Source organism: Panthera leo, chromosome A1 (genome assembly GCF_018350215.1).
Source record: "Panthera leo isolate Ple1 chromosome A1, P.leo_Ple1_pat1.1, whole genome shotgun sequence".
NCBI lineage: Eukaryota > Metazoa > Chordata > Mammalia > Carnivora > Felidae > Panthera > Panthera leo.
Genome location: NC_056679.1, coordinates 196,886,547 through 196,903,749, shown reverse-complemented (window position 1 = coordinate 196,903,749; position 17,203 = coordinate 196,886,547). Strand labels below are relative to the sequence as shown.

General features: G+C 54.2%; 1 protein-coding gene across 1 annotated transcript; it reads left to right on the top strand.

Annotated features, from left to right (window-relative positions):
• The first annotated feature begins 1,914 nt into the window (after positions 1 to 1,914).
• On the top strand, positions 1,915 to 15,106 carry PCYOX1L (prenylcysteine oxidase 1 like). The gene is made up of 6 exons (XM_042949571.1): positions 1,915 to 2,061; positions 5,758 to 5,964; positions 7,692 to 7,866; positions 9,414 to 9,625; positions 11,745 to 11,885; positions 12,370 to 15,106. Exons 1-6 carry the CDS (start codon positions 1,974 to 1,976, stop codon positions 13,029 to 13,031), a joined length of 1,485 nt encoding a protein of 494 aa, XP_042805505.1. The 5' UTR covers positions 1,915 to 1,973; the 3' UTR covers positions 13,032 to 15,106.
• Positions 15,107 to 17,203: the final 2,097 nt, after the last annotated feature.

Below are 17,203 nucleotides of genomic sequence, written 5' to 3'. Positions count from 1 at the left end.
ATTTATCTCCTAGCCTGCAAGTCCCTCCCCTGGTTCCTCATTGGCTGGGCACTACAGCCTTACCGGAAGTGGCTTATGCCCATGTAAGGCAACAAGTAGTCTGACTGGAACAAATGTACATTCTTTGAGGTGATGAAAAGATTTCAGTTCTTCTGCACATGCTCATGCCAAAGCCTGTGAAAATAAGCCCACAAAAAAGAGAGAGGAAGAAGAACCAGGAAGTGAAGTGTCTAAGGGTTTGTTGGTTGGGGGGCGAGGTGGGGGAGGGGGGGGTCATGCATATTTACGATAGGTTGTAAACCTATCGTTAACTAGATAGCACAGCTTTTATTTGGTATTTCTGAAAATGAATCATCTCACTTCTCACACCTATCAAAAACTACAAGAATCAGATTAAGTCAGCACATAAGAGAACTTTGTCACAGAGTGATTGATGAATGCTGTTTAACAAAAAATTTAAGGGAATATCTTGAGTCACTGGGAATGAACTTAAAAAGTTTTGCATTGGGCAGGGGGGACACCTGGGGGGCTCAGTAGGTTAAGCATCCAACTTGGTTTCAGCTCAGGTCATGATCTCACCATTCCGTGAATTCAAGCACTGCATTGCTGCTTGGGATTCTGTCTCCCTCTGCATCTCCCTCGATCACGCTCGCTCTCTCTCTCAGAAATCAATAAACTTAAAAAAAAGTTTTCCTTTCTGAAATAGCATTGCCAAAAAGATTTTTTTTTTTTAAGATTATGAGAAACGCATGTTTGTTCATCTACCACTTGACTAGTAATCCAGTTTGGCCTTGTTGAGACTCACAAAGCCGACTTAGAATCCCAGCCATATGCTCTTTTACTATTCTCTGAATCCTTTGTTTCTTCTTTTAGCCATAATCTGACTGGATAAATATGGGTTTTCCTTATTTATCATGAAACTCATTCCCAACTTTATTTTCTGCTAGAGGAATCTGCCCTTCACGGTGAAAAGTACTAACCACGCTGCGCTGCTCTTGTTTTCTTAGAGGGTGAAAATGGGAGCTTATCCTTCCTTACTACCTTTCCTCCCCCTGAGAAGAGACTGGATGAAATCTTTCCCTTTTTTTTTTTTTTTTTTTTTTTAACTTTTTAAAATATTTCTTTTTTGAGAGAGAGACAGAGACAGAGCATTAACAGGGGAGGGGCGGGGGGGGGGGGGTGGTCACAGAATCCAAAGCAGATTCCAGGCTCTGAGCTGTCTGCACTGGGCCCAACAGGGGTCTTAACTCAGGAGCCAGGAGATCATGACTTGAGCTGAAGTCGGTCGCTCAACAGAACGAACCACCCAGGCGCCCCCGCGCCTTTGTTTAAGTAGAAGGCAGAGATACAAACTGTATGTAGAAACTGCAAATACACGTCGGTAACAGCAGTCTCGAAAGCATCTGGCTCGTTTCCACGCATGCAGCGGGTAGCGCCTGGCCACCATGGCTGCACGCCTGGTCAGCAATTTGCTGCACTTGCAGACACTGCCGAGCGGGATCACGTCCCTTATCTCACGTGATTGTCACAACCACTTAGAAAGGCAGAGCAGGGAAACCGAATGAGACACAGAGAAGGCACATTAGAGAGCTAGTAACTCGCAGCGGCTGGGCTTGAACCGAGGCGGTCAGAGCTTCGGGTCTCCCTCCCATCAGGGTCCCCCGCAGTGGGGCCCTGGTCCTGATGCTGTATGGTCGAAGCGCGCACACCTGCGCGTGGGCAGGACGAGCCAGCCAATGAGGAAGCCGCATCGAGGAGGCGGGACGGGGAAGCTGCTAATGACAGAGCCTGCCCGAGAGGGATACAGCTAATGAGGGCCTCTTGCTGGAGAAAGACGGCCGCTCGCCCAATGAGAGGCTGTGACCGGCGGGCTGAAGGCGGAACAGCCAGTGGGGCGCCGGGGCGGGGCGGCGAGCCCAGCGCCAACCCGCGAGCGACCGAACCCCGGCGTGCAGCCCGGATCTCCGCCCGCCATGGCCCGCGCTGCCCGGCTTCTCGCCGCGCTGGCCGCGCTCCTGGCCGCCGCCGCCACAGGCGGAGATGCCCGGCCCAGCAAAATCGGTGCGGGAAGGACAGGGTGGGGGGCTGCGCGGGGGAGGGCTGCGAGGGAAAAGGGATCGCAGCGGGGAGCTGCCGGGTGGGGGAAGGGGAGGGAAACTGGGCGAGGGAGGGGTCTTCCGGAGAGGAGCTGGCTGGGGAAGAGGCGAGGGACTGAGAGTGGGCGAGGAAGGGGACCGGCGGGCAAGGTGCTGATCCCGGGTGGCGTGGGCATGTGGCGACGCCTGCCTGGGGCTGGAAAAGAGGCTCGGGGCAGGACTGGCCACAGATCTCACCAGAAGGTCCACGGACATTAAGCATCTACGGTGGACCTGGCTCTTTGCCAGGTGCCCCGATGGATGACAGAGAGGACTCGGTCTGGGTGATGTCATTCATGAATGAAGGCTTATTGAGGGCCGTCAGTGTAGCAGGCACAGTGCTCCGTAGCTCCTGTCTGGAGGAGAGACGGCGCAATACAGGGAAGTCGGTGGTAAGGCCGAGAAGGTACCCTGATAGGGAGAGCATTTCCACCCACCCCTTCAGGCCTCTGGGAGGCCTCTGGAGGCTTCCTAGGAGTAACATCTAAGCCAAAACCTCAGGGAGACTAGGAGACCGAGCCCGTGGTAGATCTAGTGGAGATAGATTTGTTGGACGACAGGGAAGAACTTTTAACAGCAGTCATCTTGGTTTTTATTACAGTGTTTCATTTTGAAAAATTTCCAACACGGGCAAAGTTGAAATAACTGGATATACAGTGATCATCTCTGTGCTCGCCACCGAGATTCTGCCAGTAGCAAACTGCTACCGTACTTGCATCATTACCTAATTATCACCCACCCGTTAACGGGTCCTACATCTTGATGCATTTCAAAATAAATCGCGGACATCGGGGCACCATGCTAAATACTCCCATCGTGCATATCACTGGCTCGAGTTCCCTATTTGTTTGCAGTTTATTTCTCGTCACAGTTGTCACTTTAACTCTATATGACTCCCAAAGATGTTCAAGCTCCCTCACATATAAAATTCCCACGGGCAGAGATGCTAGGCTTCTGGGGGGGGTGCGGGGGGACAGAGCCCTACTCCATGAAGCTGCCCTCTCTGTACCCTTGTTGGCAGGGAAGCATGTCCCGCGGGAGCACCACAGACTTACTGGGCCAGGACAGGGCTAAGGCTCCTTTGGATTACAAAACCACGGCTCAGGCCATGAAGAGGTAAGACAGACAAGCCTGCCAGGACTGAGAGTTTAGGGCTTTCTGGGGAGAGAGAAATCCTGAGAGCTAGAGGGGAGAGAGAAATCCTGAGAGCTAGAGGTGGATTTTGAGCCAGGCTTCGAAAGATGGGGAAGTCAGGCAGGCCGTCTCTGGAGGTGCGGGGCCCTCCCCCATCTCTCAAAAGTGGGCAGCAGAGTTCGCTGAGTCTTTCCAGCTGGCCCTGCCCACCTGGCCCCAGAGGTCACCCAGGGCAGGACGCTGGGCAATGCCAAGATGCCCCATAGCTTTTTTGACTGTGCTTAGCTGTCTGACAAAAGCTTGACTTCGCCCTTGGTGATTTGGACTCTACACATGAGAATGAGGAAACTTCCTGTGAGGAGGGCTTCACCCTCGGACTGCTGGGAGGTCAAATCTGAATACCTCAGTGTGGCTTTGGACCTTTTAAACGCCTCACCCCCGACCCCCCCCCCGCCCAGTTCCACATGCCCATGTCACTGTGGAGAGTGTTTCTGCTGCCTGGCAAACGACTGTCCAAACGTTATTTCCCCTATGGAGCCTGGTCTCCATATCCTCAGGCAGAATTCACTGCTTCCTCTTCAGGATTCCCTGGAACCCTGTTGCTTCACTTGGTCACACGTTGTCCTAGCTCATTGTCCATGAGTCTGTCTGCCCACTCCCTGCATGAGCTCAGGAGGACAAAAGCCTTGCTTGATTCGCTTGTGCCCCAGCACATCTTATCATGGACTAGAGAGTGGGCGTCAGGTTGTGGGGGTTGGATGAGCTGGTTCTCGATGGGGTGAGCTCTTCTGCTTCCCTATAGCCCTATGGGCGGCTTCCAGGCCTCGTGAGAGTAGTTCCTCTGAAAAATGGGTAATCTGGGACTCCGTCGCAAATGGAGGGGAAGGGAGCACACCGCTTTGTAAAGGTTAAGGGCATTCTTGAAAATGGCTTTGTCAATACTGGAAAGGAGGAAGTGGTTTGTTATTTTCAAGATGCAGCAAATCCTTAGCTTTACCGCCTGCCAGGATCTGGGGGCATAGTGAGCCGCGCCCGGTCCTTAAACGAGGAGAGTGGAGGATAATGTGCAAGGGCGAGCCCCAGGGTAGGAACGTGTGCTGCAGGGATATGTGGGAGTGACACCTGACTTGTCTGCGGTGAGCCCGGCAAGCCAAGCTACAATTACAGGCGGGGGCCACAGAAGCAGCGAGGTGAAAGGTGACAGCTTTCCTGAGCAGCGCAGGCAAAGGCACAAGTGTGAGACAGGCAAGTCAAGGCAGACAAGAAGGTGGAGTGTTGGGCGGTGGGGCGGGGAGTAAGGCCGTGGAGGCCAGATCATAAAGAACCCTGTAGTTTTGCCTTCTTGACAGGAGCTGGTGGTCCGTCATGGGTCCAACACGGGTCTAGTGAGGACAGATCACACCAGATTTGTCTCACTTTGTTTTTGGACCGAGTTCCACAACTGTCAGATGAGAGGGAACCTGTGTCTCAGATACGTGGTGGGCAAACATTGTGGGTAGTGTGGCTATCCAGTGCCATAGCCTCACAGCTGCTCTGCTGGCTTTGCACCGTGCTATTCAGTATTAGCATCGAGATTAGGATCTGCCTGGACCGTGGTTCCTAGGAGCACCTCAGAGCCCACGTTGCCAGTGAAACGTTTTTATCAGTGACTCGGATGAGAACACTCATGGCATATGAACCAAGTTTAGAAATAGCAGGAAGGCAGGAGGCATAGGAAAGACAGCACACGATAAGATCCAGAAAGACCCCAGAGCCGAAACTTTGGAGCAAGACTCCAGACCGGTATACAGTGCCCGGCATGGTAGTGAGCAACCCGTCACAGGGTGTATTCCAGTCTTGGCAAACACAGATGTAAAAGAGATTTAAGTGCCAGGTGGTAGGTTGCATTAGACCAGTCGTTGGCTGACGTCTTCAGGAAAGGGCCAGAGAATAAATAGTTTAGGCCTGCCACCATAGCATGAAAGCAGCCATAGACCCACTACAGAGAGTGTGGCTGTGTTCTGATAAAACTTTATTTGCAAAAACAGGCATGGGCCTGGATTTGGCCCATGGGCTGTAGTTTGCCGACCCCTGGGTTGAGTTTCCAAACACTGTTCTAACCTAACAGTACCTGTCAGTGACCCAAGTTTTCACCAATTCATAGTGAAATAAAAACGGGGACAATATAACGAGTTTGTGTAAGATTAAATGTATTCTCTTTAAATGATCCTCCAGAATTTTGAGATTTCTTTCCTGCTCTTTGTGCTGCCAAGGTGTCCCTTTCATGACAAAAAGAGGGTTACTAGGTGACAGTTTTCAGGTTGTCCTTTGCTCTTTTTTGATAGCTTTACTAAACACTAGCCTGCAGATTTCCTTTTTGAGATGGCATAAGCCGATGAAACGCAAGGGCCTGGGAGCCACCACCCAGGAGGCCGCGAGGGTGGCACCTGTATCCTCACGGCCTTGCTCTCTGTCTCTCCCCTCATCTGTCTCCCGGGCCTGCTGACAGCCGTGGTGGGGGCCGGGATCGGGGGCTCTGCCGTGGCCCATTTCCTCCAGCAGCACTTCGGCCCCCGGGTGCAGATCGACGTGTTCGAGAAGGGGACCGTGGGCGGCCGCCTGGCCACCATCTCAGTCAACAAGCAGCACTATGAGAGCGGGGCCGCCTCCTTCCACTCCCTGAGCCTGCACATGCAGGACTTCGTCAAGCAGCTGGGTGAGTGCACCGTCCCGGGGCTCCAGCACACAGCGCCCGAGGCTGGCAGCAGCCTTTGGGCTCTTTCCAGATTGCCCCAAAGGTCAAGGCCGGAAGGTCACGTAGCCCAGTCTCCTCATTTTACAGATGGAGCAGCTGAGACCAGGGAGGGGAAGGCACTTGCCTGAGGTTACGCCGTGAGTTAGTTGCAGAGCCCGGATTAGAGCACAGGTTGGACTCCCAGGCCAGTTTCCTTCCCTTTCAATTTGCTGCCTCTCAATAGCCATAATGACTTATGGCTTCCACATGACATGACATAATGACATAATGGCTTCCACATGCTGTGTGCTTGCCAGGTACCCAACATCCTTCTAGGCGGTGTGTAGGCATTACCTCACCTCCAGTCCTCCCTCCTGCAAGACCGGGGTTGTATCTCCTGAGGAAACGGAGGCTCAGAGGGTGTCTACACCTTGGCTGGGGCCCCGCAGCTAATGAGTAAGAGAGCTGGATTCAACCCCAGCAGCATGTAGCAAAGCCACAAAGACATACACTGTTGGACGCACAAACTCGGCTTCCCAGAAGGGATCCTGCAGGTATACTTGAAGATGTGCTAAATGGCATGCACACAGGGTTATTCATTACAGTGTTGTTTGTAGTAGCAAAAGGTTGAAAATATCCCACGTGCCCACCCACTGGGGTCTGAGAGTAAATATTAAGTAGCCAGCAGACTGTTCAGCAGGCAGATTGAGGAAGTCCTTTATGCCCAAGTATAGAACAGTCTACAAGACACAGTACGTCAGGATGGTGCAGAGCAGTGTGTGGAGGGGGGGGGGGGGGGAGGAGGAAGAACCCCCTAGATATATACACGTATGAGCGTTTGCAGAAAATATCTCTGGGAGGATGCTGAAGGAATGTTGCCCTTGGGATGGGGGAACTTAGTGGCTCGGGGACAGGAGTAGGAGGGAAATGTACAAAAACCTGTGGCTTGGGGCAGGTCTATAACCTCTAAGCCTCGGTTTCTGCATCTTTAACTGGGATGCTGTCACCTGTTCTGCCTCTTCCCAGGCTGAGAGAGGATAAAGTGAGATGCTTAAGTCTCAGGGCTCTGTGAGCTGTAGCATGTGGAAGCTTGCAAAGAGCCGTGAGTCCTTCCGGGCGGTCTTGGTGTCCAAGGCCACCGTCCGAGAGCAAGCCCTGCAGCTGTCCAGCCCCTGGACATTCCGGGATGACATCTGAATTTCCCTCCCTCATGACTGAGTAGATCCCTGTGGGGGAAAAAAAAAAAAACTGAACTGGCATATTATTTACATTGTCACGTCTTTATTGACTAGCCAGCCCAGTGCATTCATTTACTGTTTTATTTATTTATTTTTTAATGTTTATTTATTTTTGAGACAGAGAGAGACAGAGCACAAACGGGGGAGGGGCAGAGAGAGAGGGAGACACAGAATCCGAAGCGGGCTCCAGGCTCTGAGCTGTCAGCACTCAGACAGGGGCTCGAACTCACGGACCGCGAGATCGTGACCTGAGCCGAAGTCAGACGCTTAACCGACTGAGCCACCCAGGCGCCTCTCGTTCACTGTTAAACAAGCAGCAGAGATGAACAAACTGTAGCATTCGTATTCCCTTTAACGGAGCCCGTCCGTTTGCATCCTTCAGGAGGACCCTGCGTTTTGCTTCAGGCACCGCTAGATCTCCTTGGGGGCCCCGTGAGAGGGACCTGAGGGGCTCCTCCCTGTCTCCCTCAGGGCTGAGGCACCGGCGAGAGGTGGTGGGCAGGAGCGCCATCTTCAGCGGGGAGCACTTCGTGCTGGAAGAGACGGACTGGTACCTGCTGAACCTCTTCCGCCTCTGGTGGCACTACGGCATCAGCTTCCTGAGGCTGCAGATGTGGGTGGAGGAGGTCATGGAGAAGTTCATGAGGTACGGCAGGGCAGGCTGCAGGCAAGGCCTTCTGGAGGGAGGGAGGAAGAGAGACGGGGAGGGACCCAGCTGGACTGTAAATTGTCGAGAAGGAAAAGGGACTTCCTTGCGCGCGTGTGAGAGCCCCGCACAGTGCAGGGATGGGTCTCTGGTGTCCCTTCCCTCCGCTGAACTGATGATGAACTAAGAGCCTGGGTTGCAAATACAGCCACCTGCAGGGGGCGCACCAGGGATGTGAATGAGTGCAATAGAGAGGGGGCAGAGAAGAGGAGGGAGCAGGTGCCCTGAGGAGCAAGGCCCCACCGAAGGGGGCAGCCAGCTGTGGCCACGTGGCAATGCTGACCTCATGTGGCGAGATCTTCCAGTTTTTTGGAAGAAGCTAGAAACCCAGAGTTATGTGTGAAATCTGGTTTTTCAATACATGCAACCAATTCATCTTATAAATAAGCGAAATGAAGCATGTATAGGCCTCACGCAGCCTGTGGGCCACCCAGTTACAAGCCCTGCTGTCCCCCAGTTTCCCCATCTAGAACAGCCTCCCTTTTTCACCACTTCCCTCCTCCCTGGGTCCCAGTCTCCTCCCCGGCCCCTTCAGATAATGAGGACAAGTGGTCCAGTGTCACTCTGTCCACTTCCCACAGTTCACCCACTTGGCAGTTGGCACCCCAGCTCTCCCCTGTATGTCCTCCCCACCTCCTCGCCCAGATGTGGTCATTCAAGGTGGCCCCCTGGCCTCCTCCACTTTCCCCACCTCCTCAGCTACGCCCTTCATGGCACTTCTTATATTTTCCAGGTGTCCCCCAAAGGTTATGTCCTTACCCCTCTTATTTCTTCTGTTTCTCTCCCCTGTCAATTTTACCCAAACTGACAACGCTGAGTTTTTTCTTTCGCGGGAGAGGAACTCTGTCTGGACGTCCCATTGATGATCAGAGTCAACACGGTTACAAAGCAGCCCAGGCAGAGGCAGCGTTTCGAGGACCAGTACCAGCAGATGAGTCCCAGCAACCGCTAGTCCCTGAGACCGGGAGGGGGGGAGATGTGGAGGGACGAGACGGGAGCTCGGGGCTACGTGAGAGCCTGTTGGATGGAGCCGGACGGGAGGCCAGTCTGGGCTAGCACAGAGCACGTTGGCGTGAGACAGGCGCCATCGGGTCCAGTGTGGCCCCAGAAGCCAGCGCAGAGCCAAAGCCACTGCAGACGGGGCAGCGTCTGTGGGGGCGGGCTGTGGCCCACACTGCCCGGCAGTCGCCCCCCAAGTGAGAAGTGGGCTGTGCCCTCACAGGGGTGCCGGAGTCGTCATTTAGCAGAGCCGTGATGTGAAGCCCGGTCTAGTGGGATTCCAGGGTATCCGCCCCACCCTCTGCACTGTCACTGCGGCTGGGAAAGGACCCTCAGAGTCAGCAAACGGGCCGAGTAATCAGCCTTCTCTCCCCCCTACACAGAGAGGAAGGGCAGGTCCCTGCTGGGGCTCTCGGGTGCAGTGAGCCAGCAGTGGGCGGTCAGCCAGAAGGCCTTTCGGCACAAGGGCTCCAATGCGTGTCTTCCAGGATCTATAAGTACCAGGCCCATGGTTACGCCTTCTCAGGCGTGGAGGAGCTGCTCTACTCGCTGGGCGAGTCTGCCTTCGTCAACATGACCCAGCGCTCCGTGGCCGAGTCCCTGCTCCAGGTGGGCGTCACTCAGCGCTTCATCGACGACGTCGTCTCTGCAGTCCTGCGGGCCAGCTACGGCCAGTCCGCGGCGATGCCTGCCTTTGCCGGTGAGCCTCTGGCCCTCGGCCTGCCTCCTGCCCTTCCCCGGGCCCACAGCGCCCGGAAGGGGCTGGGCTCCCCGTAATAACCTCACTTTTACCAGGCCTGGTTGCCTAAGCACCTTATTGCCTCAACCCTATTTGATTCTGGCCATCAGTCCTCCAGGCTGGCAGGAGATAGTGTTCACCCCACTTCTCAGATGATGAAAGGAAAGCTGAGATCTAAGGTCCAGTGTGTTTCGACCACTGAGTTTCAGGAACTGCCCCACTGGGGCCTCGGAGCCCCCGGGTATTCCTCCGTCAGCGCGTCTCCTCTCCCCAGCTCGTTACTGGGGCCAGGCGGCATGTGCACGACGTGCCCTGCGCAGGCTGGGTCCATCCCTCCTCCTAGGCTGCTGACATGGAAGGTTCAGGTTCATGGTCCTCTTCTCGACCACTCACACTTCCACCCGCTGGCTCCCGAGCATGACCTCCAGCCCAGACCTCCCTCCAGGACTGCACATTCACCAGGTGCCTCCACTGGGAGGCCTGGCGGGCACTCAGTGTGGCCAGACCTGAATGCCTGACCCTTCCCCTCAAACCCGCCTCCCCTGCGGTCTTCCCAGCTTGGTTGGTAGTAGCTCCTCTGTGTGGCTCCAGCCAAAACCTTGACTCGTTCTTTCTCTCATATCCACCACATGGTATGTCAAGAAATCTCATCTGCTTTGCCTTCCGCATATATCCAGGGTCTGGCTGCTTCCCACCGCCATTTCCTCCCTGACCTGGATTACTACAGGTCTCCCGCCAGGTCCCTCTCCCTGCCCTCCTGCCCCCTTCCCCCTGCGGGCTCTTCTCGATACATCAGCTGCAGGATCCTTTTAAAACAAAAGACATATCATGTCAGGCCTATGTGTAAAACTCTGTTAAGGGCTCCCGCTTGCCTTCAAGTAAAACCCAGAGCCCTTCCAGTGGCCTTCAAAGCACCGCCTGGCCTGGGCCCCACCACCTACCTGCTCATTCATCCCTGCTCCAACCACTCCGGCTTCCTTTTCATGCCTCCAGCGTTCCAGACACACCCCTGTCTTGGGGCTTTTGGGTGGCCCTCCCTCCACCTGGAACATTCTTCTCTGGTAAATTCTTGCTCCCCACCACGTCTTTGTGCAGACGTTCCTTTTCATGGAAGCTACCCTGCCACCCCACTCCTGCCCGCAGCAGGGCCAGTCCCCCTACCCTGTGGCCATCAGCTTCTAGCCGCCTATTTAATCTACTCCTTTCATCTCTCCCCATTAAGAGGTAGGCTTCCCAGGGGCGGGAAGCTCTGTCTCCTTTGTTTACTGGGTATCCCAAACACTTAGAAAAGGGCCTGGACCATTGGAGGCACTCAGCCCATTTTTGTTGGCTAAATGAATGAAAAGGTTTGTATTTAGCAAGTACCTCCCACGCCCGGCTGCTGTTCCTCTGGCTGTTGGCATGGTTACCTCCCTCCCAGCCTTCAGGTCCTGCCAAGTGTCCCCTCAGCGAGGCTGTCCTGCTCCCTCTTCCAGTACTTGTGTGTATCCTTCTAGATACAATTCATATACCACACAATTCGCCCCTTTATTTTTTTTTTAAGGTTTTATTTTTAAGTAATCGCTACACCCCACGTGGGGCTCGAACTCACAACCCCGAGATCAAGAGTTCAGTCACCGACTGAACCAGCCGGGTGCCCCCAATCCACCTATTTAAAGTGAACAATTCAATGGTTTTGAGTGGTGTAGCCATCATCCCAGTCAATTTTGGAATATTCTCGTGGCCTCCAGAAAATCCCATAACCGTGGCCATCACTTCTCCAGTAACCCCCTGCCGTCTAACCCTGGGCAACCACAAATCCACTCTGCGTTTCTGTGGATTTGCCCCTTCTGGGCGATCTGTGTAAACAGAATTTTACAATCTGTGGTCTTTTATAGCTGGCTCTTGTCCTGAGCATATTTTGACTTCATAGCATTGTAAAGTTTGTTGTATTTGTGGGTGTGTGTTGCCTCTCATTGTCCGTGTTGGGGAAGTCGGGCCTGAGAGGGAGGGCTCGGCGGGCAGGATGGTGCTGGACTCTTCAGCCACACAGCCCAGTGGTTCTGAGAACCCACTGGCCGCCCTCCCCCGCTTTGCCTAGGAGCCATGTCGCTCGCTGGGGCCCAGGGCAGCCTGTGGTCTGTGGAGGGAGGCAACAAGCTGGTTTGTTCCGGTCTGCTGAAGCTCACCAAGGCCAATGTGATCCATGCCACAGTGACCACTGTGACCCTGCAACAGACAGGTGAGTGAGCAGAGCACGGGGTGTGGCCACTCCATTCCTAGACCCGTGCTCACCTCCACCACTCTGCCCCTAAGCCCTGGTCTTTGATCTGCGGGGGAGCGGTTCCAACAAACCCGTGGAAAGCCCTGGCACTGCCGAGTGATGCCAGAGGGCACTGTCGTCCTGAGTCAGATGTCAGAGCCAGAAAGCTGAGACTTGCCTTCATCTAGCCCAGTTCGTTTGACCACGGAGGACTTCGAGCCACAGCCTTGCCCAGGTTCCTCCAGCTAGTCCACAGCAGAGCTAGAGCCAAAGCTCAGGTCTCCTGACTCCCAGTCCAGTGCTCACCCTGCAGCCACACCGGCATGGAAAGCCCAGGACCCACCATCTGGACAGCCCAGGTGCACGGGAGTCTCATCCCCTCAGCACTAGGCCCCAGGGGGAGATCAGTGGGTAGAAACCGAGAAATAAATCGACTTTTGTGCTCTATTCTCTCTCCTTCCAGAAGGGAAACCCTTGTACTACGTAGAGTATGAGAACGAGGTGGGCAATGGCTCTGACTTCTATGACATAGTGGTCATCGCCACCCCCCTGCACCTGGACAACAGCAGCAGCACCATCAGCTTCGAAGGCTTCGACCCGCCCATTGATGCCGTCCAGGGCCCTTTCCAGCCCACCGTCGTCTCCTTGGTCCATGGCTACCTCAACTCTTCCTACTTTGGTTTCCCCGACCCTAAGCTTTTCCCCTTTGCCAGCATCCTCACCACGGATTTCCCCAACTTCTTCTGTGCCCTGGACAACATCTGTCCCGTCAACATCTCGGCCAACTTCCGACGGAAGCAGCCGCAGGAGGCAGCCGTTTGGCGAGTGCAGTCCCCCAAACCCCTCCTCCGGTCCCAGCTGAAGACCCTCTTCCGCTCCTATTACTCGGTGCAGACGGCTGAGTGGCAGGCCCACCCCCTGTACGGCTCCCACACCGGCCTCCCGCGCTTCGCCCTCCACGACCAGCTCTTCCACCTCAATGCCCTGGAGTGGGCGGCCAGCTCCGTGGAGGTGATGGCCGTGGCTGCCAAGAACGTGGCCCTGCTGGCCTACAACCGCTGGTACCAGGACCTAGACAAGATTGACCAGAAGGATCTGATGCACAAGGTGAAGACTGAGCTGTGAGGGCTCTGGGGAGATCCCGGAAGGTCCATCCCCGCCGACGATAGATCACCCCCGCTAGCGGCCACGGTCGGGCAGGCTGCGCTCCCCCGCCAGGCCTCGCTCCGGCCCCTCGTGTGTCAAGCTGCTTCTCCTTCCGGCGTGGGTCCAGGTGGCCCGCTCTCTGCCTCTCTATCTTAAGGATTCTCACAGTGTTTGCTTCTTTTTAAGGGGGAGAATGAGAGAAGGGAAGGAAATTCCAGCCCGTGTATTCATTTTATTTATTTTTTTTAAGAAGAAATAAAAATCCACCCTCTCCAGCTGCTTCTGATTGGGTTTTCTAACTAGAATACGGGGATCATTGGGAGGAAATACGGGGAAAGAACTATGAACCAGATTTCTTTATTGTTTTTCATTGCCTACTCCCAAAATGTGTGTGAGGCAATACCTACAATGAAATACAGGTACCAGACGGTTACAAATAAAGTAGAAGGGAAGATCAGAAAACATCAGACATGATCAAAGCTTCCTCTGTACTGTGCACTTGCTAGATGTGAGGTGCTTAGCTGAGAACTTACTAGACACCAGCCAAGCCTCTCAACAACACTGCATGTCGGGAGACGTGACTGTGGTAGGACCTAAGGAAGAGATGGTGACCTCAGTGGAGCTGTTGGGATAGCTGTGAGCTTCCTGACATCCAGTGGGAAAAGGGAAATCTACCAGGCCATAGGAAGAGAAAAGCTTTCCCTCGGCACCTGGAAGAGTTGGCCATTGTGTCCATTATGCAAGGGTCGAAGAGTGATACAGTGGACCTTTCTTGCAAGAATACCGGTTCCTAGGTGGTGGAGGGTGGTCCAAAAATATCCTTCAAGTAGATGGAGGCCCAAATTGGCTTTGAAGTTGTTTTTGCTGTGCTGAGGTGATGGTTGTGTGAGTGAAGAAGACGGTGCCTTTAAAGTGCACGTAGCACGGACCTGTCGGTTATTATAAGAATTATGAAGCTGGCGCATCGGTAAGAATGTTCTACCTCTGGTTGAAGTAGTAGAAAACCAATCTTAAAGTGGCTTCGGCAATAAAAAGAGGTTTTATTGGTTATGAGAGTCCAGGCACAGGGCACAGGGCAGGCACCAGCTCTGTGCTGTGCCAGCGCCGTTTTTTCTCTCCTGGTCAAGGATGGCTGCCAAGAGCGCCCAGGGCCAGCGGTCTCGCACGACTGTGAACAGTCGGCTCTGGGCCAGCTGGGCAGTGGGCCCCTGCTGAACCAATTCTCTGTGACCGAGCAAATTCCGCGTGCTAATTGGTTTAAGACTCAGCTGCTAGACCAGTAATAGGGACACAGGGGATGAGACGAAGCTGATTGGCTTAGAAGAGTCAGGTCCCTCCCCTGGAGCAGCCTTATCCAGACTACAAGTTAGGAGATGCGGAAAGGGGGTTAGAGAGAGGCACTCTGTCAACCACGTGCAGCGTGGGGCTGTGCCCTCCCCCTCTTCTCAGGGCCAGTGGAATCAATATGTAATGACATCCTTTCATGGTCTGTGTTTGGAATGAAGATGTCACGGGCTGTCCTATTGTAACTGATGATCATTGGTATTGGACCAAGGCCAGTTTCAACCTTGTCCCTGGTAACCATCCCTCCCTTGCATCCCTAAGGAGGTGCGCACAGAAGAGGCAAACGAGGACAATTACATCTGATCCCCAGTCCTCAGCTGGGACTTTGGCTGGTTCTTCAGAAACTTCCTTTATCTGGGTAGACAGGCCTGAACAGCTCAGAACCAAGGCAGGCCAAAGTGCCCATGCTGACAGCTGGCCTGCTTCCCCAAGTCCAAACCTGAGAACTGGATCTCACCACCTCTCCGCCTGCAAGGAAAAGCCAGAGATTCCTGAAGATAGGAGACGGGATCATAAGTTCCAGCAGGAAGCCTTGGCCCCAGGGCCCACCCCAGCCTTCTCAGACCAGGACAGAAGCCCCCAAGGGCCCACAGCCCTCTGGGAGAAGAGAGAGCATTTGCAGAGACAGCCCTATAATTTGCCAAACAGAGCAGGAAGGAGGCCACACTCATACTCAGTAGTCCTGGGGCAGTGTGGTGGACATTTAAAACTCTTTGCAGGGTCTCCATCCCTACAGCGGGTGACCTAAGCAAAACTTGAACACTTGAGGGTATGGGAGATGGTGGAGGATAGAGCTGGGGGTGGCTAAAGAATGGGAGGGGCAAGAGGAATGCCTTGCTCCCAATGCACCATTTTTAAAAAAATTTTTTTAACGTTTATTTATTTTTGAGACAGAGCATGAACGGGGGAGGGTCAGAGAGAGAGGGGGACACAAAATCCAAAACAGGCTCCAGGCTCTCTGAGTGGTGGGCACACAGCCCGATGCAGGGCTTGAACTCAGGGACCGCGAGATCATGACCCGAGCGAAGGTGGGAGGTTTAACCGACTGAGCCACCCAGGCACCCCCCTACCCCGCTTGACACACCTTTGAAGGAGCAACCGGAGCTGGGGCAAACCTTGGGCTCCCCCTAGAGGCCTCTGTGCATGCGTGCATGCATGCATTCATGCATCCAGCCCTGCACTCTTTTGCACTGGACACCGTGCTGAGTGCTGGATATGCAGATAAGGCCCCTATGCTCATGGAGTGGGGGGTTCTTACCAGACAGTGTAAAATATGAGTCACACATAGACTCAAACCAAAGGAGGTTCCTGGGCACAGTGTAGACCCAGCTCTCTCCTGGGACCTCCAAAGGTCCTGAGCTCCCTGCTGCTGCCTTTAAACCAGGGGACTAAAAAGGGCCAGCTGCCAGCCCAGGCTCCCAAGGCCAAGTTCCTAAGCTGCAGAATGGTAACACTGGGAAAGACCCTGAAGATCCAAAATCCCATCTGCTTGTTTCACAGACGAGAATACTGAAGCCCAGAAAGTTAGGAAAAAGCAACATCCGTATAAAACTAACCGGCACTTACTGAGGATCTCTGTGTGTCTGATGCTCCAGTAGGAGAACAGCCTGTCCCACCCGGATGAGGAGTCTCCCCGCCCAATCCCTATGCCCCAGGGAACCCGAGTCTCCCACTAGAGCAACCATCCTGCAGCTCAGTTCTTCCCACGCCTGCACCCCACCACAAGGCCTTGACGCCGTGGGTCCCTCGTGTGCTGCTGAAGTCTTACTAAGGCCTGGAGAGCGGGCTGTGGGGCCTCACAGGCGAACAACCCCTGGGGAGGAGGGCCGGCTGCTGGAGGCATCAGCTTGGGCTGGCACATGAAGTCTATTTTCCATGTGTCTGGAACCAGGCCAAAGCTTCCTGGGGTAATTTTAACCAGTATCCGCTCTAGAACAATACCAAAAAAGGTAAGTTGCTTACCACCCCAGACAGGCTCATACCTAATCATTGCCCTTTCATGAATTGGACTCTTAAAACCTTCAGAGCTAAAACTGCTTTAGGCACTGAAGGAAGAGTCGCCAAGCAAAGTGGCCCTCTATTGGCTGTTGGCCCTCCTATTGACATTAACCCTGAAGTGCCAGCTGTTCTTAACCTCACAAAATAGCCTGAGCCCCTCAGCTGTCTTGGGGGAGGGAAGGTATTTTTAGACCCTGGAACAACTGGTTTAGGACTAGCTGGGGGGGGGGGGGGGGGCTAGGAGGTCAGGGGGAGGATTGAATTGCAAGGAGGTAATGGGGGGAGCGGGGACTTATCCAAAGGGCAGGAACCAGCAGGGGGTTAACGACAAGGCAGTCCACACTGCCTTTCTGATCAGCAAAGTATCTTGATACAAGCCAGCGGTTCTCCAAGTTCTCCAAGTGTGGCCCCCGGACAAGCAGTTATCACCCGGGAACCACTGCATTGGAAATGCGAAGTCTCGGCTCCCACCTGGAACCCCTGCACGTGGGGCCCCCGCGATCTGTGTTTTAACGAGTACTCTAGGTGATTCCGGCGCTAGCTAAAGTTTGGGAACCGCCGATATCATGAAACCATCTATCCAGATCCCCTTACAGATAAGGCTGGAGGAAAGAATGATCGACACTGGTGCTTCCCAACTCTTGAGTGTTTGTTCAAAGCAAGGGATCCCAGCCTGGAAAAATCCATACCCGTGTGAAAGTTTCAGGGGCTGGCCCAGATTAAAAACCCCCCACTCTCTGGCAACCTGGAGGCTCTTCTGTGGGTCTAGGGCTGACCTGCAGAGAATCTCAGAGATGAAAGAGCCCTTC

Bases quoted from the DNA above. Each gene is read 5' to 3' on its own strand.
- PCYOX1L (XM_042949571.1), top strand. From the start codon at position 1,974: ATGGCCCGCGCTGCCCGGCTTCTCGCCGCGCTGGCCGCGCTCCTGGCC. The intron at 5,965-7,691 runs GTGAGTGCACCG...TGTCTCCCTCAG, and splicing joins GGACTTCGTCAAGCAGCTGG to GGCTGAGGCACCGGCGAGAG. The intron at 7,867-9,413 runs GTACGGCAGGGC...CGTGTCTTCCAG, and splicing joins GTCATGGAGAAGTTCATGAG to GATCTATAAGTACCAGGCCC.